Raw genomic sequence first — 27,724 nt, forward strand, 5'->3', positions numbered from 1 at the left:
CCACTAATATAGCCACCCCCCTGTTTTTCGCATCCAGCCCCGAATGGAACACCTGCCCCACCCATCCTTTGCGCAGCCTAACCTGGTCTATCAGTTTCAGGTGCGTTTCCTGTAACATAACCACATCTGCTTTAAGTTTCTTAAGGTGTGCGAGTACTCGTGCCCTCTTTATCGGCCCGTTGAGCCCTCTCACGTTCCACGTGATCAGCCGAGTTGGGGGGCTTCCCACCCCCCCCCCCCTTGCCGGTTAGCCATCATCTTTTTCCAGCTTCTCACCCAGTTCCCACGCAGCTGTATCTCCCCCAGGCGGTGCCCCCCCGCCCATCCTCTCCCGTACCCACTCCCCCCTTTCCCCAGCAGCAGCAACCCAGTAATTCCCCCCTCCCACCCCCCCGCTAGACCCCCCGCTAGCGTAATTACTCCCCCCATGTTGCTCCCAGAAGTCAGCAAACTCTGGCTGACCTCGGCTTCCCCCCGTGACCACGGCTCGCACCGTGCGACGCCCCCTCCTTCCTGCTTCTCTATTCCCGCCATAATTATCATAGCGCGGGAACCAAGCCCGCGCCTCTCCCTCGGCCCCGCCTCCCATGGCCAACGCCCCATCTCCTCTCCCTCCCCACCTCCCCCCATCACCACCTGTGGGAGAAAGAAAAGTTACCATACCGCAGGATTAGAACATAAAACCCCTCTTCGCCCCCCCCCCCATTCGCCCCACCACTTTGTCCAAACGTTCTTTTTCATAATCCACTCATTCCAATTTTTCTTCTACAATAAAAGTCCACGCTTCATCCGCCGTCTCAAAGTAGTGGTGCCTCCCTTGATATGTGACCCACAGTCTTGCCGGTTGCAGCATTCCAAATTTTATCTTCCTTTTGTGAAGTACCGCCTTGGCCCGATTAAAGCTCGCCCTCCTTCTCGCCACCTCCGCACTCCAGTCTTGATAAACGCGGATAACCGCGTTCTCCCATTTACTGCACCGAGTTTTCTTCGCCCATCTAAGGACCATTTCTCTATCCTTAAAACGGAGGAATCTCACCACTATGGCTCTGGGAGTTTCTCCTGCTCTCGATCCTCGCACCATAACTCGGTATGCTCCCTCCACCTCCAACGGACCCGTCGGGGCCTCCGCTCCCATTAACGAGTGCAGCATCGTGCTCACATATGCCCCGACGTCCGCCCCCTCCACACCTTCAGGAAGGCCAAGAATCCTCAAGTTGTTCCTCCTTGCGTTGTTTTCCAGTGCCTCCAACCTCTCCACAGATCGTTTCTGATGTGCCTCCTGTATCTCCGACTTCACCACCAGGCCCTGTATATCGTTCTCATTCTTGGCTGCTTTCACCTTCACGACCCGAAGCTCCTGCTCCTGGGTCTTTTGTTCCTCTTTCAGCCCTTCGATCGCCTGTAGTATCGGGGCCAACAACTCTTTCTTCATTTCCTTTTTTATCTCCTCCACGCAGCATTTCAAGAACTCTTGTTGTTCAGGGCCCCATATGAAACTGCCACCTTCCGACGCCATCTTGGTTTCTGCTTGTCTTCCTTGCCGTTGTTCCAAAGGATCCGCTGCAATCCGGCCACTTTCCTCTCCTTTTTCCATCCGTGTCCAGGGGGAACACCCTTCTGGTTTACCGCACGGTGTTTTTAGCCGTTAAAATTGCCGTTGGGGCTCCTATCAAGAGCCCAAAAGTCCGTTCCACCGGGAGCTGCCGAAACGTGCGACTTAGCTGGTCATCGCCGCACCCGGAAGTCCGTCGCCACACGCCTTTTCATTCCCCCCACTTGAACAGTCTCCAATGCTATGGTCAGCCTCTGCATCTGCCCTGCTGTCTTTGTTCTCACCCACACGGATAGTAAATACCTCGAGTGACAAAGGCAAAGACCCCTCCACCACTGTACCCTGGATCCACACACCTGCCTGACTCACAGCCTCCTGTCCCCTGACCATCGACCAACTCAAAACCACTTCTTAATTAAGGAGCCTGACTATGTGCAGGATCAAAGTGTCCAGATAATGTTCCCCCTTCCTACGTCTGTGGGTCCAATGTCTGCATCCATATTCCCATCTCAATCTAACCTTGTTTGTATGTTTAATTATTGAAAGTTTCATGTAAATAATTCACTTTATTTTAAACTAATTAATTAAAAACAGCTTTGTAATGATATGTATAGTATCAGTATAGTAAAGAGTTAACATATGAAACTATGTGTAAATCAAACACTAGATGGCGGTACTAATTCACTGTATAGAAGACAGCATCTCTAGGAATTCTGGGAGAAGCTAAAGAGAAGCTGAAGAGAGCAGAGGGCAGCACAGTAGCACAGTGGTTAGCACTGTTGATTCACAGCTCCAGGGTCCCAGGTTCGATTCCCGGTTTGGGTCACTGTCTGTGTGGAGTCTGCACGTTCCCCCCGTGTCTGCGTGGGTTTCCTCCGGGTGCTGCGGTTTCCTCCCACAGTCCAAAGACGTGCAGGTTAGGTGGATTGGCGATGATAAATTGCCCTTAGTGTCCCAAAAAGTTAGGAGGGGGTTTATTGGGCTACGGGGATAGGGTGGAAGTGAGGGCATAAATGGGTTGGTGCAGACTCGATGGGCCGAATGGCCTCCTTCTGCACTATATGCTCTACGGTCAGAGTGTAAACTGAATGTAGAAATATAGCACAAGGTCAAGTCATAGTGTAGTTAGATAGAATATTCATTACTGTACCACAGATTCAGTATCATTAGTTTAATATCTGTAACTCAGTATGGTGTGCGAACTTCATTTAGTTTAGTAGCGTATAATAAATTTGTTTTGATTCAAACTTTTTATTTTTATACTCCCTGTCAACACTACATATCTGGCTATCTTGGAGGAAAAGGCAAGGAATGTAGCAAGCTTCTCCTTTCCTCCCTTCCATTTCTGCTGAATTCTCAACTGCCCATTCTGTTTGTGCTTTGTTCTGTGTTTATGATCTTTAGTTTCTCTCTGTGCACACAATCAAAGCATCTCCGAAGGTCTGTATTGGATCTGTGGAGACTCGAGGGACTGAATTGGTTCCTTCTGCACTGTAGGGATTCGGTGAAATCTCCTCTCGACCTTCTCTGCTCGAAGGAGAACAAGCCCAGCCTCGCCAGTCTCTGCACATCCCTGGCAAACTTCCTCCACACCCTGGCCAAGGCTTTGACACGTGTCCTCAGGCGTGGAGCCACAATAAGATCCAATATTCCAGCTGATGCCGAACCAGTTTGATTTTATAAGACTTTAGCATAGATTTCTTGCTTTTGTATTCTGTGTGTCTGTTCGTAACATGGACAAATAATTCTTCCAACATTTGCCTCTGAACAGATTGGTGCTCTGTTGTCCGCTCTCAGCATTCTGTCCACAGCCAAGGTGGTGACAGTGCCCGAGAATTATGTTGGTGAATTTCCTTGGTACCTAGCGAGGGTAAGACTCTAGTTTGAAAGATTAGTTATCCGAGACCTCTGAAAGACGGCCCCACATAGACCCATTACCCCACTTACCGCCCCCCCGACCCCTCTGCCCCCCCCAGACCCCCCCGACCCACCCCAACCCCCATGACCCCCCCCCCCCCGACCTCTCTGCCCCCCCGACCCGCCCGCCTCCCCGATCCCCAGTATTGAGGGAGTGCTGCACTGTCACGGGTCAGTACTGAGGGAGCGCTGCACTGTCAGAGAGTCAGTACTGAGGGAGTGCTGCACTGTCAGAGGGTCAGTACTGAGGGAGTGCTGCACTGTCAGAGAGTCAGTACTGAGGGAGTGCCGCACTGTCAGAGGGTCAGTACTGAGGGAGTGCTGCACTGTCAGAGAGTCAGTACTGAGGGAGTGCTGCACTGTCAGAGGGTCAGGACTGAGGGAGTGCTGCACTGTCAGAGAGTCAGTACTGAGGGAGTGCTGCACTGTCAGAGGGTCAGTACTGAGGGAGTGCTGCACTGTCAGAGAGTCAGTACTGAGGGAGTGCCGCACTGTCAGAGGGTCAGTACTGAGGGAGTGCCGCACTGTCAGAGGGTAAGTACTGAGGGAGTGCCGCATTGTCAGAGGGTCAGTACTGAGGGAGCGCTGCACTGTCAGAGAGTCAGTACTGAGGGAGTGCTGCACTGTCAGAGGGTCAGTACTGAGGGAGTGCTGCACTGTCAGAGGGTCAGTACTGAGGGAGTGCTGCACTGTCAGAGAGTCAGTACTGAGGGAGTGCTGCACTGTCACAGGGTCAGTACTGAGGGAGCGCTGCACTGTCAGAGAGTCAGTACTGAGGGAGTGCTGCACTGTCAGAGGGTCAGTACTGAGGGAGTGCTGCACTGTCAGAGAGTCAGTACTGAGGGAGTGCTGCACTGTCACAGGGTCAGTACTGAGGGAGCGCGGCACTGTCAGAGAGTCAGTACTGAGGGAGTGCTGCACTGTCAGAGGGTCAGTACTGAGGGAGTGCTGCACTGTCAGAGGGTCAGTACTGAGGGAGTGCCGCACTGTCAGAGGGTCAGTACTGAGGGAGTGCTGCACTGTCAGAGGGTCAGTACTGAGGGAGTGCTGCACTGTCAGAGGGTCAGTACTGAGGGAGTGCCGCACTGTCAGAGGATCAGTACTGAGGGAGTGCCACATGTCAGAGGGTCAGTACTGAGAGAGTGCTGCACTGTCAGAGGTTCAATACTGAGGGAGTGCCACATGTCAGAGGGTCAGTACTGAGGGAGTGCTGCACTGTCAGAGGGTCAGTACTGAGGGACTGTTGCACTGTTGTGGGGTCAGTCCTGAGGGAGTGCTGCACTTTCAGAGAGTCAGTACTGAGGGAATGCTGCACTGTCAGAGGGTCAGTACTGAGGGGGTGCTGCACTGTCAGAGGGTCAGTACTGAGGGAGTGCTGCACTGTCAGAGGGTCAGTACTGAGGGAGCGCCGCACTGTCAGAGGGTCAGTACTGAGGGAGTGCTGCACTGTCAGAGGGTCAGTACTGAGGGAGTGCCTCAGTGTCAGAGGGTCAGTACTGAGGGAGTGCTGCACTGTCAGAGGGTCAGTACTGAGGGAGTGCTGCACTGTCAGAGGGTCAGTACTGAGGGAGTGCCGCACTGTCAGAGGGTCAGTACTGAGGGAGTGCTGCACTGTCAGAGGGTCAGTACTGAGGGAGTGCCTCAGTGTCAGAGGGTCAGTACTGAGGGAGTGCTGCACTGTCAGAGGGTCAGTACTGAGGGAGTGCTGCACTGTCAGAGGGTCAGTACTGAGGGAGTGCCTCAGTGTCAGAGAGTCAGTACTGAGGGAGTGCTGCATTGACAGAGGTCAAAAGTGGGGATGTTTGCTGATGACTGCACAATGTTCAGCACCATTCGTGACTCCTCAGATAATGAAGCCAGTCCCTGTCCAAATGCAGCAAGACCTGGACAATGTCCAGGCTCGGGGCTGACAAGTGACAAGTTACATTCGCACCACACTAGTGTCAGGCAATGATCATCTCCGACAAGAGAGAATCTAACCATCGCCCCTTGACATTCAATGGCATTACCATCGCTGAATCCCCCACTATCAACATCCTGGGGGTTACCATTGATCAGAAACTGAACTGGACCCAGCCATATAAATACTGTGGCTACCAGGGCAGGTCAGAGGCTGGGAATCCTGCGGCGGGTAACTCACTTCCTGACCCCCCCCAAAGCCTGTCCACCATCTACAAGGCGCAAGTCAGGAGTGTGATGGAATACTCTCCACTTGCCTGGATGAGTGCAGCTCCAACAACACTCAAGAAGCTCGACACCATCCAGGACAAAGCAGCCCCGCTTGATTGCTCCCCCTTCCACAAATATTCAAACCTTCCATCACCAATGAACAGTGGCAGCCGTGTGTACCACCTACAAGGTGCACTGCAGGAACTCACCAAAGTTCCTTTGGCAGCACCTTCCAAACCCATGACCACTACCATCTAGAAGGACAAGAGCAGCAGATACCTGGGAACCCCACCACCTGGAGGTTCCCCTCCGAGTCACTCACCACCCTGACTTGGAAATATATCTCCATTCCTTCACTGTCACTGGGGCAACAGCCTGCAACTCCCTCCCTAACAGCACAGTAGGTGTACCTACACCTCAGGGACTGCAGCAGTTCAAGAAGGCAGCTCACCACCACCTTCGGAAGGGCAACTAGGGATGGGCAATAAATGCTGGCCTAACCAGCCACGCCCACATCCTGTAAATTTTTTTTTAAAAAAGGGTTGTGAGGGAGTAGTGAGTTTGGGACTGAGGGTTGGGTGGGTGGGGGGTGGAGTAGTGAATACAGGGTCAGGGGCAAGGGGTGGAGTACAGGTTCGGGGGTGGGGTGTAAGTACAGGGTCGCGGGAGGGGTGTGCATAGGGGACCTGGGGGCGGGATGTGCGTAGGGGGCCCGGGGGGGGATATAGTGAATCAGGGGCAGGGGCTGGGGGGGGGGGGGGGGGGTGGGGTGACTAGAATTCTTATTAATTTTTAGCTAATATTTCTAACTTCAGATTGATACAGATGCTGCTGGTGAATTCGGAGTCTCACTCGTTGATGATTACAATGGAACGTTTGGGATTGAAAACCAAGATTTGCTCTTTGCTGTCAAGTCTTTTGATCGAGAAGAGCAGTCTTTGTATGAGCTGCAGGTATGTAAACTCACGCAGTATGTACGTTCCTGCAGAGCCAAGGCCCTTCAGTCTAAAGCAAAGGGGCAAAGCACTACCCTGTGTCACTGCTTCCTTCGGCATTGTCCATTCTGCTCCTAACAGGGAAGACAACTGGGAAAATTAAAATGTTACCTCCAGGTAGAGACTGATTCTACCCGCGCATAATTAAAAAATTGCTTTGCTCGATTCTCACCACCCACCCCTTCTCCTGCCAATTAACCAAACAATACAAGTATTTGAATAAAAATGGCACAGTCCCTCAGAGTGAGGTGAGAGTGACTGACCCTGGCATCAAGGCAGCATCTGACCGAGTGTGGCATCAAGGAGCCCGAGCTAAACTGGAGCCAATGGGAATCAGAGGGAAAACTCTCCGATGGTTGGAGCCATACTTGGCATAAAGGAAGATGGTTGTGGTGGTTGGAGGTCAATCATCTCAGATCCAGGACATCACTGCAGGAGTTCCTCAGGGTCGTGTCCTCGGCCCAACCATCTTCAGCTGCTTCATAAATTACCTTCATTCTATCATAAGATCAGAAGTGGGGATGTTTGCTGATGACTGCACAATGTTCAGCACCATTCGTGACTCCTCAGATATTGAAGCAGTCCCTGTCCAAATGCAGCAAGACCTGGACAATATCCAGGCTTGGGGCTGACAAGTGGCAAGTTCCATTCACGCCACACAAGTGCCAGGCAATGACCATCTCCTACAAGGGAGGGTCTAACCACCGCCCCTTGACATTCAATGGCATTAACATCGCTGAATCCCCCACAATCAACATCCTGGGGGTTACCATTGATCAGAAACTGAACTGGACTCAGTCACATTAATACTGTGGCTACCAGGGCAGGTCAAAGGCTAGGTTCCCCTCCAAGTCACTCACCACCCTGACTTGGAAATATATCGCTGTTCCTTCACTGTCCCTGGGGCAAAATCCTGCAACTCTCTCCCTAACAGCATTGTGGGTGTACCTACACGTCAAGGGCCGCAGTGGTTCAAGAAGGCAGCTCACCCCCACCTTCTGAAGGGCAACTAGGGATGGGCAATAAATGCTGGCCAACCACACACACTCACCCCAGCCAACAAGATGGCACTGGTTGTGCTGGAGCGCGCCCATACAGCTGCTGGATCAGTGGGGGCCAGAGGGCACTCGGGGGGAGGGGGGGGGGGGTGGCCTGGGGGGGGGGGCACCTATACGACCCATGGCCCTAAGTTCACGGTGAGCAGTCAGCGGTGTGCACAGCTGCATGGCTGCCTTTCCGGCTGCGGCAATGGTGTTCCTTGCCCGTCCACTCCGACCCCACAGCCCACCTCCGGCCCACCCCCCGCTACTCCCCCCCCGGCCCTGGCAGAAACACCCGGCCAGCGGCACAATTGTCAGCACGCTATGGCGATATTGGACACTTTCCGCACCCCCCCCTCTCTCCCTCAGCAGCCGCCATGCCGGTTTCACGATTTTTAAAAGCACAAGTGAACCGCGCTGTCGGGAACTCGGCTCCTCGGAGGCGGGGAATCGCGGAGGCCCCGGAGAATCCCGGGTCGGGCCCGCTAGTGATGTGCAAACAATGTGGGGGCTGGTTTTGCTCAGTTGGCTGGGCGGCTGGTTCGTGCTGCAGAGCGAGGCCAACAGCGCGGGTTCAATTCCTGTACCGGCTGAGGTTATTCACTAAGGCCCCGCCTTCTCAACCTTGCACCACGCCTGAGGGGTGGTGACCCTCAGGTTAAATCACCATCAGTCAGCTCTCCCCCTCAAAGGGGAAAGCAGCTCATGGTCATCTGGGACTGTGGCAATTTGGCTTTAAGACAAATGCAAGTTAAGTGAGTAAAAGGATTATTTGTAGCCAAATCAATCCATGATAATCTGACTCCATGGAATTGGAGTGTCAGACGAGGGTTAATGTTGGGTTTGGGTTAATCTCTTATCTCATTTAAGCTGAAACCACTGTTCTGTTGCCCTACGCAGTCTCCTCACACTCTGTGACAGTTACTCCTCTACGCAGTCTCCTCACACTCTGTGACAGTTACTCCTCTACAGTCTCCTCACACTCTGTGACAGTTACTCCTCTACGCAGTCTCCTCACACTCTGTGACAGTTACTCCTCTACGCAGTCTCCTCACACTCTGTGACAGTTACTCCTCTACGCAGTCTCCTCACACTCTGTGACAGTTACTCCTCTACGCAGTCTCCTCACACTCTGTGACAGTTACTCCTCTACGCAGTCTCCTCACACTCTGTGACAGTTACTCCTCTACAGTCTCCTCACACTCTGTGACAGTTACTCCTCTACAGTCTCCTCACACTCTGTGACAGTTACTCCTCTACGCAGTCTCCTCACACTCTGTGACAGTTACTCCTCTACAGTCTCCTCACACTCTGTGACAGTTACTCCTCTACGCAGTCTCCTCACACTCTGTGACAGTTACTCCTCTACACAGTCTCCTCACACTCTGTGACAGTTACTCCTCTACGCAGTCTCCTCACACTCTGTGACAGTTACTCCTCTACGCAGTCTCCTCACACTCTGTGACAGTTACTCCTCTACGCAGTCTCCTCACACTCTGTGACAGTTACTCCTCTACAGTCTCCTCACACTCTGTGACAGTTACTCCTCTACGCAGTCTCCTCACACTCTGTGACAGTTACTCCTCTACGCAGTCTCCTCACACTCTGTGACAGTTACTCCTCTACAGTCTCCTCACACTCTGTGACAGTTACTCCCCTACAGTCTCCTCACACTCTGTGACAGTTACTCCTCTACAGTCTCCTCACACTCAGTGACAGTTACTCCCCTACAGTCTCCTCACACTCTGTAACAGTTACTCCTCTACAGTCTCCTCACACTCTGTGACAGTTACTCCTCTACGCAGACTCCTCACACTCTGTGACAGTTACTCCTCGACAGTCTCCTCATATTCTGTGACAGTTACTCTTCTACGCAGTCTCCTCACACTCTGTGACAGTTACTCCTTTATGCAGTCTCCACACACTCTGTGACAGTTACTCCTCTACGCGGTCTCCTCACACTCTGTGACAGTTACTCCTCTACGCAGTCTCCTCACACTCTGAGACAATTACTCCTCTACGCAGACTCCTCACACTCTGTGACAGTTACTCCTCTACGCAGTCTCCTCACACTCTGTGACAGTTACTCCTCTACAGTCTCCTCATATTCTGTGACAGTTACTCCTCTACGCAGTCTCCTCACACTCTGTGACAGTTACTCCTCTATGCAGTCTCCACACACTCTGTGACAGTTACTCCTCTACGCGGTCTCCTCACACTCTGTGACAGTTACTCCTCTACGCAGTCTCCTCACACTCTGAGACAATTACTCCTCTACGCAGACTCCTCACACTCTGTGACAGTTACTCCTCTACGCAGTCTCCTCACACTCTGTGACAGTTACTCCTCTACAGTCTCCTCACACTCTGAGACAGTTACTCCTCTATGCAGTCTCCTCACACTCTGTGTCAGTTACTCCTCTACAGTCTCCTCACACTCTGAGACAGTTACTCCTCTACGCAGTCTCCTCACACTCTGTGACAGTTACTCCTCTACGCAGACTCCTCACACTCTCTAACAGTTACTCCTCTACATTCTCCTCACACTCTGTAACAGTTACTCCTCTACATTCTCCTCACACTCTGTGACAGTTACTCCTCTACAGTCTCCTCATACTCTGTGACAGTTACTCCTCTACGCAGACTCCTCACACTCTGCGACAGTTACTCCTCTACGCAGTCTCCTCACACTCTGTGACAGTTACTCCTCTATGCAGTCTCCGCACACTCTGTAACAGTTACTCCTCTACATTCTCCTCACACTCTGTAACAGTTACTCCTCTACATCCTCCTCACACTCTGTGACAGTTACTCCTCTATGCAGTCTCCTCACACTCTGTAACAGTTACTCCTCTACATCCTCCTCACACTCTGTGACAGTTATTCCTCTACGCAGACTCCTCACACTCTGTGACAGTTACTCCTCTACGCAGTCTCCTCACACTCTGTGACAGTTACTCCTCTACACAGTCTCCTCACACTCTGTGACAGTTACTCCTCTACAGTCTCCTCACACTCTGTAACGGTTACTCCTCTACGCAGTCTCCTCACACTCTGTGACAGTTACTCCTCTACAGTCTCCTCACACTCTGTGACAGTTACTCCTCTACGCAGTCTCCGCACACTCTGTGACAGTTACTCCTCTACACAGTCTCCTCACACTCTGTAACAGTTACTCCTCTACGCAGTCTCCTCACACTCTGTGACAGTTACTCCTCTACGCAGTCTCCTCCACTCTGTAACAGTTACTCCTCTACGCAGTCTCCTCACACTCTGTAACAGTTACTCCTCTACGCGGTCTCCTCACTCTCTCTGACAGTTACTCCTCTACGCAGACTCCTCACACTCTAACAGTTACTCCTCTACGCAGTCTCCTCACACTCTGTGACAGTTACTCCTCTAAGCAGTCTCCTCCTCTCTGTAACAGTTACTCCTCTACGCGGTCTCCTCACTCTCTCTGACAGTTACTCCTCTACGCAGACTCCTCACACTCTAACAGTTACTCCTCTACGCAGTCCCCTCACACTCTGTAACAGTTACTCCTCTATGCAGTCTCCTCACACTCTGTAACAGTTACTCCTCTATGCAGTCTCCTCACACTCTGTAACAGTTACTCCTCTACGCAGTCTCCTCACACTCTGTAACAGTTACTCCCCTACAGTCTCCTCACACTCTCTGACAGTTACTCCTCTACGCAGTCTCCTCACACTCTGTGACAGTTACTCCTCTACGCAGTCTCCTCACACTCTGTGACAGTTACTCCTCTACGCAGTCTCCTCACACTCTCTGACAGTTACTCCTCTACGCAGTCTCCTCACACTCTCTGACAGTTACTCCTCTACAGTCTCCTCACACTCTGTAACAGTTACTCCTCTACGCAGTCTCCTCACACTCTGTAACAGTTACTCCTCTACGCAGTCTCCTCACACTCTGTGACAGTTACTCCTCTACAGTCTCCTCACACTCTGTAACAGTTACTCCTCTACAGTCTCCTCACACTCTGTGGCAGTTACTCCTCCACAGTCTCCTCACACTCTGTAACAGTTACTCCTCTACAGTCTCCTCACACTCTGTGACAGTTACTCCTCTACGCAGTCTCCTCACACTCTGTGACAGTTACTCCTCTACAGTCTCCTCACACTCAGTAACAGTTACTCCTCTACGCAGTCTCCTCACACTATGTAACAGTTACTCCTCTACGCAGTCTCCTCACACTCTCTGACAGTTACTCCTCTACGCAGTCTCCTCACACTCTCTGACAGTTACTCCTCTACAGTCTCCTCACACTCTGTAACAGTTACTCCTCTACGCAGTCTCCTCACACTCTGTGACAGTTACTCCTCTAGAGTCTCCTCACACTCTGTGACAGTTACTCCTCTACAGTCTCCTCACACTCTGTAACAGTTACTCCTCTACGCAGTCTCCTCACACTCTGTAACAGTTACTCCTCTACGCAGTCTCCTCACACTCTGTGACAGTTACTCCTCTACAGTCTCCTCACACTCTGTGACAGTTACTCCTCTACACAGTCTCCTCACACTCTGTGACAGTTACTCCTCTACAGTCTCCTCACACTCTGTAACAGTTACTCCTCTACGCAGTCTCCTCACACTCTGTAACAGTTACTCCTCTACGCAGTCTCCTCACACTCTCTGACAGTTACTCCTCTACGCAGTCTCCTCACACTCTCTGACAGTTACTCCTCTACAGTCTCCTCACACTCTGTGGCAGTTACTCCTCTACAGTCTCCTCACACTCTGTGACAGTTACTCCTCTACACAGTCTCCTCACACTCTGTGACAGTTACTCCTCTACAATCTCCTCACACTCAGTAACAGTTACTCCTCTACGCAGTCTCCTCACACTATGTAACAGTTACTCCTCTACGCAGTCTCCTCACACTCTGTAACAGTTACTCCCCTACAGTCTCCTCACACTCTCTGACAGTTACTCCTCTACGCAGTCTCCTCACACTCTGTGACAGTTACTCCTCTACGCAGTCTCCTCACACTCTGTGAAAGTTACTCCGCTACGCAGTCTCCTCACACTCTCTGACAGTTACTCCTCTACGCAGTCTCCTCACACTCTCTGACAGTTACTCCTCTACAGTCTCCTCACACTCTGTAACAGTTACTCCTCTACGCAGTCTCCTCACACTCTGTAACAGTTACTCCTCTACGCAGTCTCCTCACACTCTGTGACAGTTACTCCTCTACAGTCTCCTCACACTCTGTAACAGTTACTCCTCTACAGTCTCCTCACACTCTGTGGCAGTTACTCCTCTACAGTCTCCTCACACTCTGTAACAGTTACTCCTCTACAGTCTCCTCACACTCTCTGACAGTTACTCCTCTACGCAGACTCCTCACACTCTGTGACAGTTACTCCTCTACGCAGTCTCCTCACACTCTCTGACAGTTACTCCCCTACAGTCTCCTCACACTCTGTGACAGTTACTCCTCTAGTCTCCTCACACTCTGTAACAGTTACTCCTCTACGCAGTCTCCTCACACTATGTAACAGTTACTCCTCTACGCAGTCTCCTCACACTCTGTGACAGTTACTCCTCTACGCAGTCTCCTCACACTCTCTGACAGTTACTCCCCTACAGTCTCCTCACACTCTGTGACAGTTACTCCTCTACAGTCTCCTCACACTCAGTAACAGTTACTCCTCTACGCAGTCTCCTCACACTATGTAACAGTTACTCCTCTACGCAGTCTCCTCACACTCTCTGACAGTTACTCCTCTACGCAGTCTCCTCACACTCTCTGACAGTTACTCCTCTACAGTCTCCTCACACTCTGTAACGGTTACTCCTCTATGCAGTCTCCGCACACTCTGTAACAGTTACTCCTCTACGCAGTCTCCTCACACTGTGACAGTTACTCCTCTACGCAGACTCCTCACACTCTGTGACAGTTGCTCCTCTACAGTCTCCTCACACTATGTGACAGTTACTCCTCTACGCAGACTCCTCACACTCTGTAACAGTTACTCCTCTACATTCTCCTCACACTCTGTAACAGTTACTCCTCTACATCCTCCTCACACTCTGTGACAGTTACTCCTCTATGCAGTCTCCTCACACTCTGTAACAGTTACTCCTCTACATCCTCCTCACACTCTGTGACAGTTATTCCTCTACGCAGACTCCTCACACTCTGTGACAGTTACTCCTCTACGCAGTCTCCTCACACTCTGTGACAGTTACTCCTCTACACAGTCTCCTCACACTCTGTGACAGTTACTCCTCTACAGTCTCCTCACACTCTGTAACGGTTACTCCTCTACGCAGTCTCCTCACACTCTCTGACAGTTACTCCTCTACAGTCTCCTCACACTCTGTAACAGTTACTCCTCTACGCAGTCTCCTCACACTCTGTAACAGTTACTCCTCTACGCAGTCTCCTCACACTCTGTGACAGTTACTCCTCTACAGTCTCCTCACACTCTGTAACAGTTACTCATCTACAGTCTCCTCACACTCTGTGGCAGTTACTCCTCTACAGTCTCCTCACACTATGTAACAGTTACTCCTCTACAGTCTCCTCACACTCTCTGACAGTTACTCCTCTACGCAGACTCCTCACACTCTGTGACAGTTACTCCTCTACGCAGTCTCCTCACACTATGTAACAGTTACTCCTCTACGCAGTCTCCTCACACTCTGTGACAGTTACTCCTCTACGCAGTCTCCTCACACTCTCTGACAGTTACTCCCCTACAGTCTCCTCACACTCTGTGACAGTTACTCCTCTACGCAGTCTCCTCACACTCTGTGACAGTTACTCCTCTACGCAGTCTCCTCACACTCTGTGACAGTTACTCCTCTACGCAGTCTCCTCACACTCTGTGACAGTTACTCCTCTACGCAGTCTCCTCACACTCTGTGACAGTTACTCCTCTACAGTCTCCTCACACTCTGTGACAGTTACTCCTCTACAGTCTCCTCACACTCTGTGACAGTTACTCCTCTACGCAGTCTCCTCACACTCTGTGACAGTTACTCCTCTACAGTCTCCTCACACTCTGTGACAGTTACTCCTCTACGCAGTCTCCTCACACTCTGTGACAGTTACTCCTCTACGCAGTCTCCTCACACTCTGTGACAGTTACTCCTCTACGCAGTCTCCTCACAATCTGTGACAGTTACTCCTCTACGCAGTCTCCTCACACTCTGTGACAGTTACTCCTCTACGCAGTCTCCTCACACTCTGTGACAGTTACTCCTCTACAGTCTCCTCACACTCTGTGACAGTTACTCCTCTACGCAGTCTCCTCACACTCTGTGACAGTTACTCCTCTACGCAGTCTCCTCACACTCTGTGACAGTTACTCCTCTACAGTCTCCTCACACTCTGTGACAGTTACTCCCCTACAGTCTCCTCACACTCTGTGACAGTTACTCCTCTACAGTCTCCTCACACTCAGTGACAGTTACTCCCCTACAGTCTCCTCACACTCTGTAACAGTTACTCCTCTACAGTCTCCTCACACTCTGTGACAGTTACTCCTCTACGCAGACTCCTCACACTCTGTGACAGTTACTCCTCTACAGTCTCCTCATATTCTGTGACAGTTACTCCTCTACGCGGTCTCCTCACACTCTGTGACAGTTACTCCTCTACGCAGTCTCCTCACACTCTGTGACAGTTACTCCTCTACAGTCTCCTCACACTCTGAGACAATTACTCCTCTACGCAGACTCCTCACACTCTGTGACAGTTACTCCTCTACGCAGTCTCCTCACACTCTGTGACAGTTACTCCTCTACAGTCTCCTCATATTCTGTGACAGTTACTCCTCTACGCAGTCTCCTCACACTCTGTGACAGTTACTCCTCTATGCAGTCTCCACACACTCTGTGACAGTTACTCCTCTACGCGGTCTCCTCACACTCTGTGACAGTTACTCCTCTACGCAGTCTCCTCACACTCTGAGACAATTACTCCTCTACGCAGACTCCTCACACTCTGTGACAGTTACTCCTATACGCAGTCTCCTCACACTCTGTGACAGTTACTCCTCTACAGTCTCCTCACACTCTGAGACAGTTACTCCTCTACGCAGTCTCCTCACACTCTGTGACAGTTACTCCTCTACGCAGACTCCTCACACTCTGTAACAGTTACTCCTCTACATTCTCCTCACACTCTGTAACAGTTACTCCTCTACATTCTCCTCACACTCTGTGACAGTTACTCCTCTACAGTCTCCTCATACTCTGTGACAGTTACTCCTCTACGCAGACTCCTCACACTCTGCGACAGTTACTCCTCTACGCAGTCTCCTCACACTCTGTGACAGTTACTCCTCTATGCAGTCTCCGCACACTCTGTAACAGTTACTCCTCTACATTCTCCTCACACTCTGTAACAGTTACTCCTCTACATCCTCCTCACACTCTGTGACAGTTACTCCTCTATGCAGTCTCCTCACACTCTGTAACAGTTACTCCTCTACATCCTCCTCACACTCTGTGACAGTTATTCCTCTACGCAGACTCCTCACACTCTGTGACAGTTACTCCTCTACGCAGTCTCCTCACACTCTGTGACAGTTACTCCTCTACACAGTCTCCTCACACTCTGTGACAGTTACTCCTCTACAGTCTCCTCACACTCTGTAACGGTTACTCCTCTACGCAGTCTCCTCACACTCTGTGACAGTTACTCCTCTACAGTCTCCTCACACTCTGTGACAGTTACTCCTCTACGCAGTCTCCGCACACTCTGTGACAGTTACTCCTCTACACAGTCTCCTCACACTCTGTAACAGTTACTCCTCTCCGCAGTCTCCTCACACTCTGTGACAGTTACTCCTCTACGCAGTCGCCTCCACTCTGTAACAGTTACTCCTCTACGCAGTCTCCTCACACTCTGTAACAGTTACTCCTCTACGCGGTCTCCTCACTCTCTCTGACAGTTACTCCTCTACGCAGACTCCTCACACTCTAACAGTTACTCCTCTACGCAGTCTCCTCACACTCTGTGACAGTTACTCCTCTAAGCAGTCTCCTCCTCTCTGTAACAGTTACTCCTCTACGCGGTCTCCTCACTCTCTCTGACAGTTAGTCCTCTACGCAGACTCCTCACACTCTAACAGTTACTCCTCTACGCAGTCCCCTCACACTCTGTAACAGTTACTCCTCTATGCAGTCTCCTCACACTCTGTAACAGTTACTCCTCTATGCAGTCTCCTCACACTCTGTAACAGTTACTCCTCTACGCAGTCTCCTCACACTCTGTAACAGTTACTCCCCTACAGTCTCCTCACACTCTCTGACAGTTACTCCTCTACGCAGTCTCCTCACACTCTGTGACAGTTACTCCTCTACGCAGTCTCCTCACACTCTGTGACAGTTACTCCTCTACGCAGTCTCCTCACACTCTCTGACAGTTACTCCTCTACGCAGTCTCCTCACACTCTCTGACAGTTACTCCTCTACAGTCTCCTCACACTCTGGAACAGTTACTCCTCTACGCAGTCTCCTCACACTCTGTAACAGTTACTCCTCTACGCAGTCTCCTCACACTCTGTGACAGTTACTCCTCTACAGTCTCCTCACACTCTGTAACAGTTACTCCTCTACAGTCTCCTCACACTCTGTGGCAGTTACTCCTCCACAGTCTCCTCACACTCTGTAACAGTTACTCCTCTACAGTCTCCTCACACTCTGTGACAGTTACTCCTCTACGCAGTCTCCTCACACTCTGTGACAGTTACTCCTCTACAGTCTCCTCACACTCAGTAACAGTTACTCCTCTACGCAGTCTCCTCACACTATGTAACAGTTACTCCTCTACGCAGTCTCCTCACACTCTCTGACAGTTACTCCTCTACGCAGTCTCCTCACACTCTCTGACAGTTACTCCTCTACAGTCTCCTCACACTCTGTAACAGTTACTCCTCTACGCAGTCTCCTCACACTCTGTGACAGTTACTCCTCTAGAGTCTCCTCACACTCTGTGACAGTTACTCCTCTACAGTCTCCTCACACTCTGTAACAGTTACTCCTCTACGCAGTCTCCTCACACTCTGTAACAGTTACTCCTCTACGCAGTCTCCTCACACTCTGTGACAGTTACTCCTCTACAGTCTCCTCACACTCTGTGACAGTTACTCCTCTACACAGTCTCCTCACACTCTGTGACAGTTACTCCTCTACAGTCTCCTCACACTCTGTAACAGTTACTCCTCTACGCAGTCTCCTCACACTCTGTAACAGTTACTCCTCTACGCGGTCTCCTCACTCTCTCTGACAGTTACTCCTCTACGCAGACTCCTCACACTCTAACAGTTACTCCTCTACGCAGTCTCCTCACACTCTGTGACAGTTACTCCTCTAAGCAGTCTCCTCCTCTCTGTAACAGTTACTCCTCTACGCGGTCTCCTCACTCTCTCTGACAGTTACTCCTCTACGCAGACTCCTCACACTCTCTGACAGTTACTCCTCTACAGTCTCCTCACACTCTGTAACAGTTACTGCTCTACGCAGTCTCCTCACACTCTGTGACAGTTACTCCTCTACAGTCTCCTCACACTCTGTGGCAGTTACTCCTCTACAGTCTCCTCACACTCTGTAACAGTTACTCCTCTACAGTCTCCTCACACTCTCTGACAGTTACTCCTCTACAGTCTCCTCACACTCTGTGACAGTTACTCCTCTACGCAGTCTCCTCACACTCTCTGACAGTTACTCCCCTACAGTCTCCTCACACTCTGTGACAGTTACTCCTCTACAGTCTCCTCACACTCTGTAACAGTTACTCCTCTACGCAGTCTCCTCACACTATGTAACAGTTACTCCTCTACGCAGTCTCCTCACACTCTGTGACAGTTACTCCTCTACGCAGTCTCCTCACACTCTCTGACAGTTACTCCCCTACAGTCTCCTCACACTCTGTGACAGTTACTCCTCTACAGTCTCCTCACACTCAGTAACAGTTACTCCTCTACGCAGTCTCCTCACACTATGTAACAGTTACTCCTCTACGCAGTCTCCTCACACTCTCTGACAGTTACTCCTCTACGCAGTCTCCTCACACTCTCTGACAGTTACTCCTCTACAGTCTCCTCACACTCTGTAACAGTTACTCCTCTACGCAGTCTCCTCACACTCTGTGACAGTTACTCCTCTACAGTCTCCTCACACTCTGTGACAGTTACTCCTCTACGCAGTCTCCTCACACTCTCTGACAGTTACTCCTCTACAGTCTCCTCACACTCTGTAACAGTTACTCCTCTACGCAGTCTCCTCACACTCTGTAACAGTTACTGCTCTACGCAGTCTCCTCACACTCTGTGACAGTTACTCCTCTACAGTCTCCTCACACTCTGTGGCAGTTACTCCTCTACAGTCTCCTCACACTCTGTAACAGTTACTCCTCTACAGTCTCCTCACACTCTCTGACAGTTACTCCTCTACAGTCTCCTCACACTCTGTGACAGTTACTCCTCTACGCAGTCTCCGCACACTCTGTGACAGTTACTCCTCTTCACAGTCTCCTCACACTCTGTAACAGTTACTCCTCTACGCAGTCTCCTCACACTCTGTGACAGTTACTCCTCTACGCAGTCTCCTCCACTCTGTAACAGTTACTCCTCTACGCAGTCTCCTCACACTCTGTAACAGTTACTCCTCTACGCGGTCTCCTCACTCTCTCTGACAGTTACTCCTCTACGCAGACTCCTCACACTCTAACAGTTACTCCTCTACGCAGTCTCCTCACACTCTGTGACAGTTACTCCTCTAAGCAGTCTCCTCCTCTCTGTAACAGTTACTCCTCTACGCGGTCTCCTCACTCTCTCTGACAGTTACTCCTCTACGCAGACTCCTCACACTCTCTGACAGTTACTCCTCTACAGTCTCCTCACACTCTGTAACAGTTACTGCTCTACGCAGTCTCCTCACACTCTGTGACAGTTACTCCTCTACAGTCTCCTGACACTCTGTGGCAGTTACTCCTCTACAGTCTCCTCACACTCTGTAACAGTTACTCCTCTACAGTCTCCTCACACTCTCTGACAGTTACTCCTCTACAGTCTCCTCACACTCTGTGACAGTTACTCCTCTACGCAGTCTCCGCACACTCTGTGACAGTTACTCCTCTACACAGTCTCCTCACACTCTGTAACAGTTACTCCTCTATGCAGTCTCCTCACACTCTGTGACAGTTACTCCTCTACGCAGTCTCCTCCACTCTGTAACAGTTACTCCTCTACGCAGTCTCCTCACACTCTGTAACAGTTACTCCTCTACGCGGTCTCCTCACTCTCTCTGACAGTTACTCCTCTACGCAGACTCCTCACACTCTAACAGTTACTCCTCTACGCAGTCTCCTCACACTCTGTGACAGTTACTCCTCTAAGCAGTCTCCTCCTCTCTGTAACAGTTACTCCTCTACGCGGTCTCCTCACTCTCTCTGACAGTTACTCCTCTACGCAGACTCCTCACACTCTAACAGTTACTCCTCTACGCAGTCCCCTCACACTCTGTAACAGTTACTCCTCTATGCAGTCTCCTCACACTCTGTAACAGTTACTCCTCTATGCAGTCTCCTCACACTCTGTAACAGTTACTCCTCTACGCAGTCTCCTCACACTCTGTAACAGTTACTCCCCTACAGTCTCCTCACACTCTCTGACAGTTACTCCTCTACGCAGTCTCCTCACACTCTGTGACAGTTACTCCTCTACGCAATCTCCTCACACTCTGTGACAGTTACTCCTCTACAGTCTCCTCACACTCTGTGACAGTTACTCCTCTACGCAGTCTCCTCACACTCTCTGACAGTTACTCCTCTACAGTCTCCTCACACTCTGTAACAGTTACTCCTCTACGCAGTCTCCTCACACTATGTAACAGTTACTCCTCTACGCAGTCTCCTCACACTCTGTGACAGTTACTCCTCTACGCAGTCTCCTCACACTCTCTGACAGTTACTCCCCTACAGTCTCCTCACACTCTGTGACAGTTACTCCTCTACAGTCTCCTCACACTCAGTAACAGTTACTCCTCTACGCAGTCTCCTCACACTATGTAACAGTTACTCCTCTACGCAGTCTCCTCACACTCTCTGACAGTTACTCCTCTACGCAGTCTCCTCACACTCTCTGACAGTTACTCCTCTACAGTCTCCTCACGCTCTGTAACAGTTACTCCTCTACGCAGTCTCCTCACACTCTGTGACAGTTACTCCTCTACAGTCTCCTCACACTCTGTGACAGTTACTCCTCTACGCAGTCTCCTCACACTCTCTGACAGTTACTCCTCTACAGTCTCCTCACACTCTGTAACAGTTACTCCTCTACGCAGTCTCCTCACACTCTGTAACAGTTACTGCTCTACGCAGTCTCCTCACACTCTGTGACAGTTACTCCTCTACAGTCTCCTCACACTCTGTGGCAGTTACTCCTCTACAGTCTCCTCACACTCTGTAACAGTTACTCCTCTACAGTCTCCTCACACTCTCTGACAGTTACTCCTCTACAGTCTCCTCACACTCTGTGACAGTTACTCCTCTACGCAGTCTCCGCACACTCTGTGCCAGTTACTCCTCTACACAGTCTCCTCACACTCTGTAACAGTTACTCCTCTACGCAGTCTCCTCACACTCTGTGACAGTTACTCCTCTACGCAGTCTCCTCCACTCTGTAACAGTTACTCCTCTACGCAGTCTCCTCACACTCTGTAACAGTTACTCCTCTACGCGGTCTCCTCACTCTCTCTGACAGTTACTCCTCTACGCAGACTCCTCACACTCTAACAGTTACTCCTCTACGCAGTCTCCTCACACTCTGTGACAGTTACTCCTCTAAGCAGTCTCCTCCTCTCTGTAACAGTTACTCCTCTACGCGGTCTCCTCACTCTCTCTGACAGTTACTCCTCTACGCAGACTCCTCACACTCTCTGACAGTTACTCCTCTACAGACTCCTCACACTCTGTAACAGTTACTCCTCTACGCAGTCTCCTCACACTCTGTGACAGTTACTCCTCTACAGTCTCCTCACACTCTGTGACAGTTACTCCTCTACGCAGTCTCCTCACACTCTCTGACAGTTACTCCTCTACAGTCTCCTCACACTCTGTAACAGTTACTCCTCTACGTAGTCTCCTCACACTCTGTAACAGTTACTGCTCTACGCAGTCTCCTCACACTCTGTGACAGTTACTCCTCTACAGTCTCCTCACACTCTGTGGCAGTTACTCCTCTACAGTCTCCTCACACTCTGTAACAGTTACTCCTCTACAGTCTCCTCACACTCTCTGACAGTTACTCCTCTACAGTCTCCTCACACTCTGTGACAGTTACTCCTCTACGCAGTCTCCGCACACTCTGTGACAGTTACTCCTCTACACAGTCTCCTCACACTCTGTAACAGTTACTCCTCTACGCAGTCTCCTCACACTCTGTGACAGTTACTCCTCTACGCAGTCTCCTCCACTCTGTAACAGTTACTCCTCTACGCAGTCTCCTCACACTCTGTAACAGTTACTCCTCTACGCGGTCTCCTCACTCTCTCTGACAGTTACTCCTCTACGCAGACTCCTCACACTCTAACAGTTACTCCTCTACGCAGTCTCCTCACACTCTGTGACAGTTACTCCTCTAAGCATTCTCCTCCTCTCTGTAACAGTTACTCCTCTACGCGGTCTCCTCACTCTCTCTGACAGTTACTCCTCTACGCAGACTCCTCACACTCTAACAGTTACTCCTCTACGCAGTCCCCTCACACTCTGTAACAGTTACTCCTCTATGCAGTCTCCTCACACTCTGTAACAGTTACTCCTCTATGCAGTCTCCTCACACTCTGTAACAGTTACTCCTCTACGCAGTCTCCTCACACTCTGTAACAGTTACTCCCCTACAGTCTCCTCACACTCTCTGACAGTTACTCCTCTACGCAGTCTCCTCACACTCTGTGACAGTTACTCCTCTACGCAGTCTCCTCACACTCTGTGACAGTTACTCCTCTCCGCAGTCTCCTCACACTCTCTGACAGTTACTCCTCTACGCAGACTCCTCACACTCTCTGACAGTTACTCCTCTACAGTCTCCTCACACTCTGTAACAGTTACTCCTCTACGCAGTCTCCTCACACTCTGTAACAGTTACTCCTCTACGCAGTCTCCTCACACTCTCTGACAGTTACTCCTCTACGCAGACTCCTCACACTCTGTGACAGTTACTCCTCTACGCAGTCTCCTCACACTCTCTGACAGTTACTCCCCTACAGTCTCCTCACACTCTGTGACAGTTACTCCTCTACAGTCTCCTCAAACTCTGTAACAGTTACTCCTCTACGCAGTCTCCTCACACTATGTAACAGTTACTCCTCTACGCAGTCTCCTCACACTCTGTGACAGTTACTCCTCTACGCAGTCTCCTCATACTCTGTGACAGTTACTCCTCTACAGTCTCCTCACACTCAGTAACAGTTACTCCTCTACGCAGTCTCCTCACACTATGTAACAGTTACTCCTCTACGCAGTCTCCTCACACTCTCTGACAGTTACTCCTCTACGCAGTCTCCTCACACTCTCTGACAGTTACTCCTCTACAGTCTCCTCACACTCTGTAACAGTTACTCCTCTACGCAGTCTCCTCACACTCTGTAACAGTTACTCCTCTACGCAGTCTCCTCACACTCTGTGACAGTTACTCCTCTACAGTCTCCTCACACTCTGTGACAGTTACTCCTCTACACAGTCTCCTCACACTCTGTGACAGTTACTCCTCTACAGTCTCCTCACACTCTGTAACAGTTACTCCTCTACGCAGTCTCCTCACACTCTGTAACAGTTACTCCTCTACGCAGTCTCCTCACACTCTCTGACAGTTACTCCTCTACGCAGTCTCTTCACACTCTCTGACAGTTACTCCTCTACAGTCTCCTCACACTCTGTGGCAGTTACTCCTCTACAGTCTCCTCACACTCTGTGACAGTTACTCCTCTACACAGTCTCCTCACACTCTGTGACAGTTACTCCTCTACAATCTCCTCACACTCAGTAACAGTTACTCCTCTACGCAGTCTCCTCACACTATGTAACAGTTACTCCTCTACGCAGTCTCCTCACACTCTGTAACAGTTACTCCCCTACAGTCTCCTCACACTCTCTGACAGTTACTCCTCTACGCAGTCTCCTCACACTCTGTGACAGTTACTCCTCTACGCAGTCTCCTCACACTCTGTGACAGTTACTCCTCTACGCAGTCTCCTCACACTCTCTGACAGTTACTCCTCTACGCAGTCTCCTCACACTCTCTGACAGTTACTCCTCTACAGTCTCTTCACACTCTGTAACAGTTACTCCTCTACGCAGTCTCCTCACACTCTGTAACAGTTACTCCTCTACAGTCTCCTCACACTCTGTGGCAGTTACTCCTCTACAGTCTCCTCACACTCTGTAACAGTTACTCCTCTACAGTCTCCTCACACTCTCTGACAGTTACTCCTCTACGCAGACTCCTCACACTCTGTGACAGTTACTCCTCTACGCAGTCTCCTCACACTCTGTGACAGTTACTCCTCTACGCAGTCTCCTCACACTCTCTGACAGTTACTCCCCTACAGTCTCCTCACACTCTGTGACAGTTACTCCTCTACAGTCTCCTCACACTCAGTAACAGTTACTCCTCTACGCAGTCTCCTCACACTATGTAACAGTTACTCCTCTACGCAGTCTCCTCACACTCTCTGACAGTTACTCCTCTACGCAGTCTCCTCACACTCTCTGACAGTTACTCCTCTAGTCTCCTCACACTCTGTAACAGTTACTCCTCTACGCAGTCTCCTCACACTCTGTGACAGTTACTCCTCTACAGTCTCCTCACACTCTGTGACAGTTACTCCTCTACGCAGTCTCCTCACACTCTCTGACAGTTACTCCTCTACAGTCTCCTCACACTCTGTAACAGTTACTCCTCTACGCAGTCTCCTCACACTCTGTAACAGTTACTGCTCTACGCAGTCTCCTCACACTCTGTGACAGTTACTCCTCTACAGTCTCCTCACACTCTGTGGCAGTTACTCCTCTACAGTCTCCTCACACTCTGTAACAGTTACTCCTCTACAGTCTCCTCACACTCTCTGACAGTTACTCCTCTACAGTCTCCTCACACTCTGTGACAGTTACTCCTCTACAGTCTCCTCACACTCTGTGGCAGTTACTCCTCTATCTAAACCACACTCGTGATGCTTCCCTCACTGTCAGCAACGCGCAAATGCAGAAGTATCGTTGGGTCAACACAGTGGGAGGCCATTCATCCCAGCTTGCCTGTGCTGGTCCTTTGGTAGAGCTAGCCACGCCTCTGCTCTTTCCTCGCAGCCAATAACGTTTTTTTCCCCCTTTCAAATATTTATAAAAAATCTTTTTGAAAGTCCCTATTAAACCGTCTCCCACTGTACTTCAGGCAGAGTGCGATCCCGCACACTGGAATGTTTATCATGTTACCTCGTCTTCTTTTCCCCGTTATCTTAAATCTGGTTATTGACCTTCCTGCCACCAGAAACAGTTTCTCTTTATTTACTCTTGTCAGAACCATTCAGGACTGTGAACACCTCTATCAATCACCCCTTCGGTTCCGCTGCTGTAAGCAGGGCCTACCAGGCTTCATCCCGAGGTTGTTAAAGTGCTTTCTAAAATTCTATTTTTCATTTTGTTTCTCTTTATGCCCTAGGTTAATGTTACAGACGCGGAGGGAAGACAGCTTGACGAGCCCATTTCTATTACAATCGTTGTTACCGATCGGAATGACAATGGTCCGCTATTTGAGCAGGAGCTATTTTTAGCAAGTGTGCACCAGGGAGCAACTCCAGGTAACCTCCACACCGAGCCCAGAGAGAAAATGAAACACTGCAGGTTTGCTACGACAGAAAATGCTCGAAGCAGCCACAGGTCAGGGAGCGTCAGTGTACAGAATTCAACACTCTTCAGCCACCTCGGTCTGTCCCACTGAGAATAATATCCAGCCAATCGCGCGATGAATCCCAACAACTAACTTACCAGCCAATTAACGGAGCCAAGCAGCTCTACGCGGTCTATTCCACCTAACTAGCCAGTCGGTTATTAAAGTGAAACAGCAAGCAGCGCCTCCCAAACACTCAACTAACTAACCTGACTACTCCTTTTTAAACATTCCATTGTGGGCGTCGCTGGGCTGGGTCAGCATTTGTTGCCCATCACTAATTGCCCTTGAACAGAGTGGCCTGTCCAGCCATTTCGGAGGGTATTTTAAGAGTCTACCACATTGCTGTGGGTCTGGAGTCACATGTAGGCCAGACCGGGTAAGGACGGCAGATTTCCTTCCCGAAAGGACATGGGTGAACCAAACGGGTTTTATCAACAATTGACATCTCAGATTTGCACAATAAGTAACAATATTGAAAAGTTCCAGGCAAGCCGACCACTCGGGAGCGATGGCTGTCATAAAACTCAAATTTACTCTTCCGACTCCCCAAAGGGTCTCCCACACTTGGCCCCGGTATTTATATCCCAGAAGCCCCTGGTTTAATGGGGGGCTCCCCCCCCCCCCCACTTCATCTAGGGAGATCGTACTCAGATGAGGCCACAAGGATTCAGGTTGCAGATTCCATGACCTCCGAGTTGGGTTATTACACCCCTCCCCCCCAAGTCTGATACATCTTCCATTCTGACGGCAGGAGAGGGGAGATCCATTGCCCACTTAGCTCGAGGCTATCTCTCAAACGCCCGCTGTTCTGGGTCTGGAGGGGTGTAACGAACTGGGGAGCGATCTTTGCGGGTCGAATGCCTGGGTAGTTCCACTGTGCTTAGCCCTGGGGTCACTATTGCGCCTGTTTCGACTGCTGTAGGCAAAGTCTCCATGCCAGACTCTGGGTCGGATGAGTCGACCTCCTGCATCTCCGAATTGAGGGGCCCATTCGCCTCACTGGGCATCACTGGGTATCACCTCACTGGGTTCCAGAGGAAGGGGCACCACTGGTCGTGAGGCTTTGCCCTGGCCTCGAGGCCCTGTAAGGTTCAGCTGCAGAGGTGGGTCACGTGAATATGTGATTCTTTACCTTGTACTCGTACGGAGTGCGAGACTGGCCCTAATCACGTCACCGTGGCCGGCCCGGCCATCCATCCTCGTCGCCAGTGTAAAGTTCCAGGCAGGCCACCACGCAGAAGCAATGGCTGTAACAAAACTTCAATTCATTATACCAGGGTTCCACAGCGCCCCATTGATGAAGTTTCAGATGTATAAGTGGTCGCCTGCTAGAAATTCCCTGATGGATCTGGTTTCACTGCGTCCCGACCTGTTCCTGCTGGTCACGGATCTTTCCCCGATGTCCGGCAAGATGAGGCTCAATCGCATGCATAGCCGACATCCCATTAACAGTTCCGAGGGTGCAGTGGTTAGCACTGCTGCTTCACAGGCCGAGGACCCGAGGTTAGATGAATTGGCCATGCTAAATTGCCCTTAGTGTCCAAAAGGGTTGGGTGGGGTTGCTGGGTTATGGGTATGGAGCGGGGGTGTGGGCTTAAGTGGGGTGCTCTTTCCAAGGGCCGGTGCAGACTCGATGGGCCAAATGGCCTCCTTCTGCACTGTAAATTCTATGTCTATGACCCGGGTTCGATCCTGGCCCCGGGTCACTGTCCGTATGGAGTTTGCACATTCTCCCCATGTCTGTGTGGGTCTCACCCCCACAACCCAAAGATGTGCAGGTTAGGTGGATTGGCCACACTGAACTGTCCCTTGATTAGAATAAAAATGAATTGGGTACTCTAAATATATTTTAAATATGTTCCGCGGCCGCCACCCTGGTGGTGGCATGCGGTATGGTCCTGTTGTCGACAGGTCCCCGGCGAACTGGAGGTCTGTTCCTGCATGCTGAGCTTATACAGCTGCACTGCCCGTTCGGCCAAACCATTGGATGGCAGGTGGTAAGGTGCAGTGCGTAATGGCCAACCCTGTTTTACTTTAGAAAGCCGGCGAAATCCACACTTGTAAAAGCTGTGCCGTTGTCCAATACCAGCACCTCGGGAAGTGTGCGAACCCTAAAGGTGTGTCGAAGCC

At 50.7% G+C, this 27,724-nt stretch overlaps 1 protein-coding gene across 4 annotated transcripts in view; it reads left to right on the forward strand.

The window, feature by feature from the left end:
- cdh16 (cadherin 16, KSP-cadherin) overlaps positions 1 to 27,724 on the forward strand; it is a 151,534-nt gene that overhangs the window by 13,367 nt on the left and 110,443 nt on the right. For all 4 annotated transcript variants that reach the window (XM_072517796.1, XM_072517794.1, XM_072517795.1 and 1 more), the window contains exons 3-5: positions 3,324 to 3,422; positions 6,454 to 6,591; positions 25,364 to 25,502. In XM_072517796.1, coding sequence (XP_072373897.1) covers positions 3,324 to 3,422; positions 6,454 to 6,591; positions 25,364 to 25,502 — 376 coding nt within the window. The remainder of the gene's footprint in view (positions 1 to 3,323; positions 3,423 to 6,453; positions 6,592 to 25,363; positions 25,503 to 27,724) is intronic.

The sequence above is a fragment of the Scyliorhinus torazame genome, chromosome 10 (assembly GCF_047496885.1).
Source record: "Scyliorhinus torazame isolate Kashiwa2021f chromosome 10, sScyTor2.1, whole genome shotgun sequence".
Classification (NCBI taxonomy): Eukaryota; Metazoa; Chordata; class Chondrichthyes; order Carcharhiniformes; family Scyliorhinidae; genus Scyliorhinus; species Scyliorhinus torazame.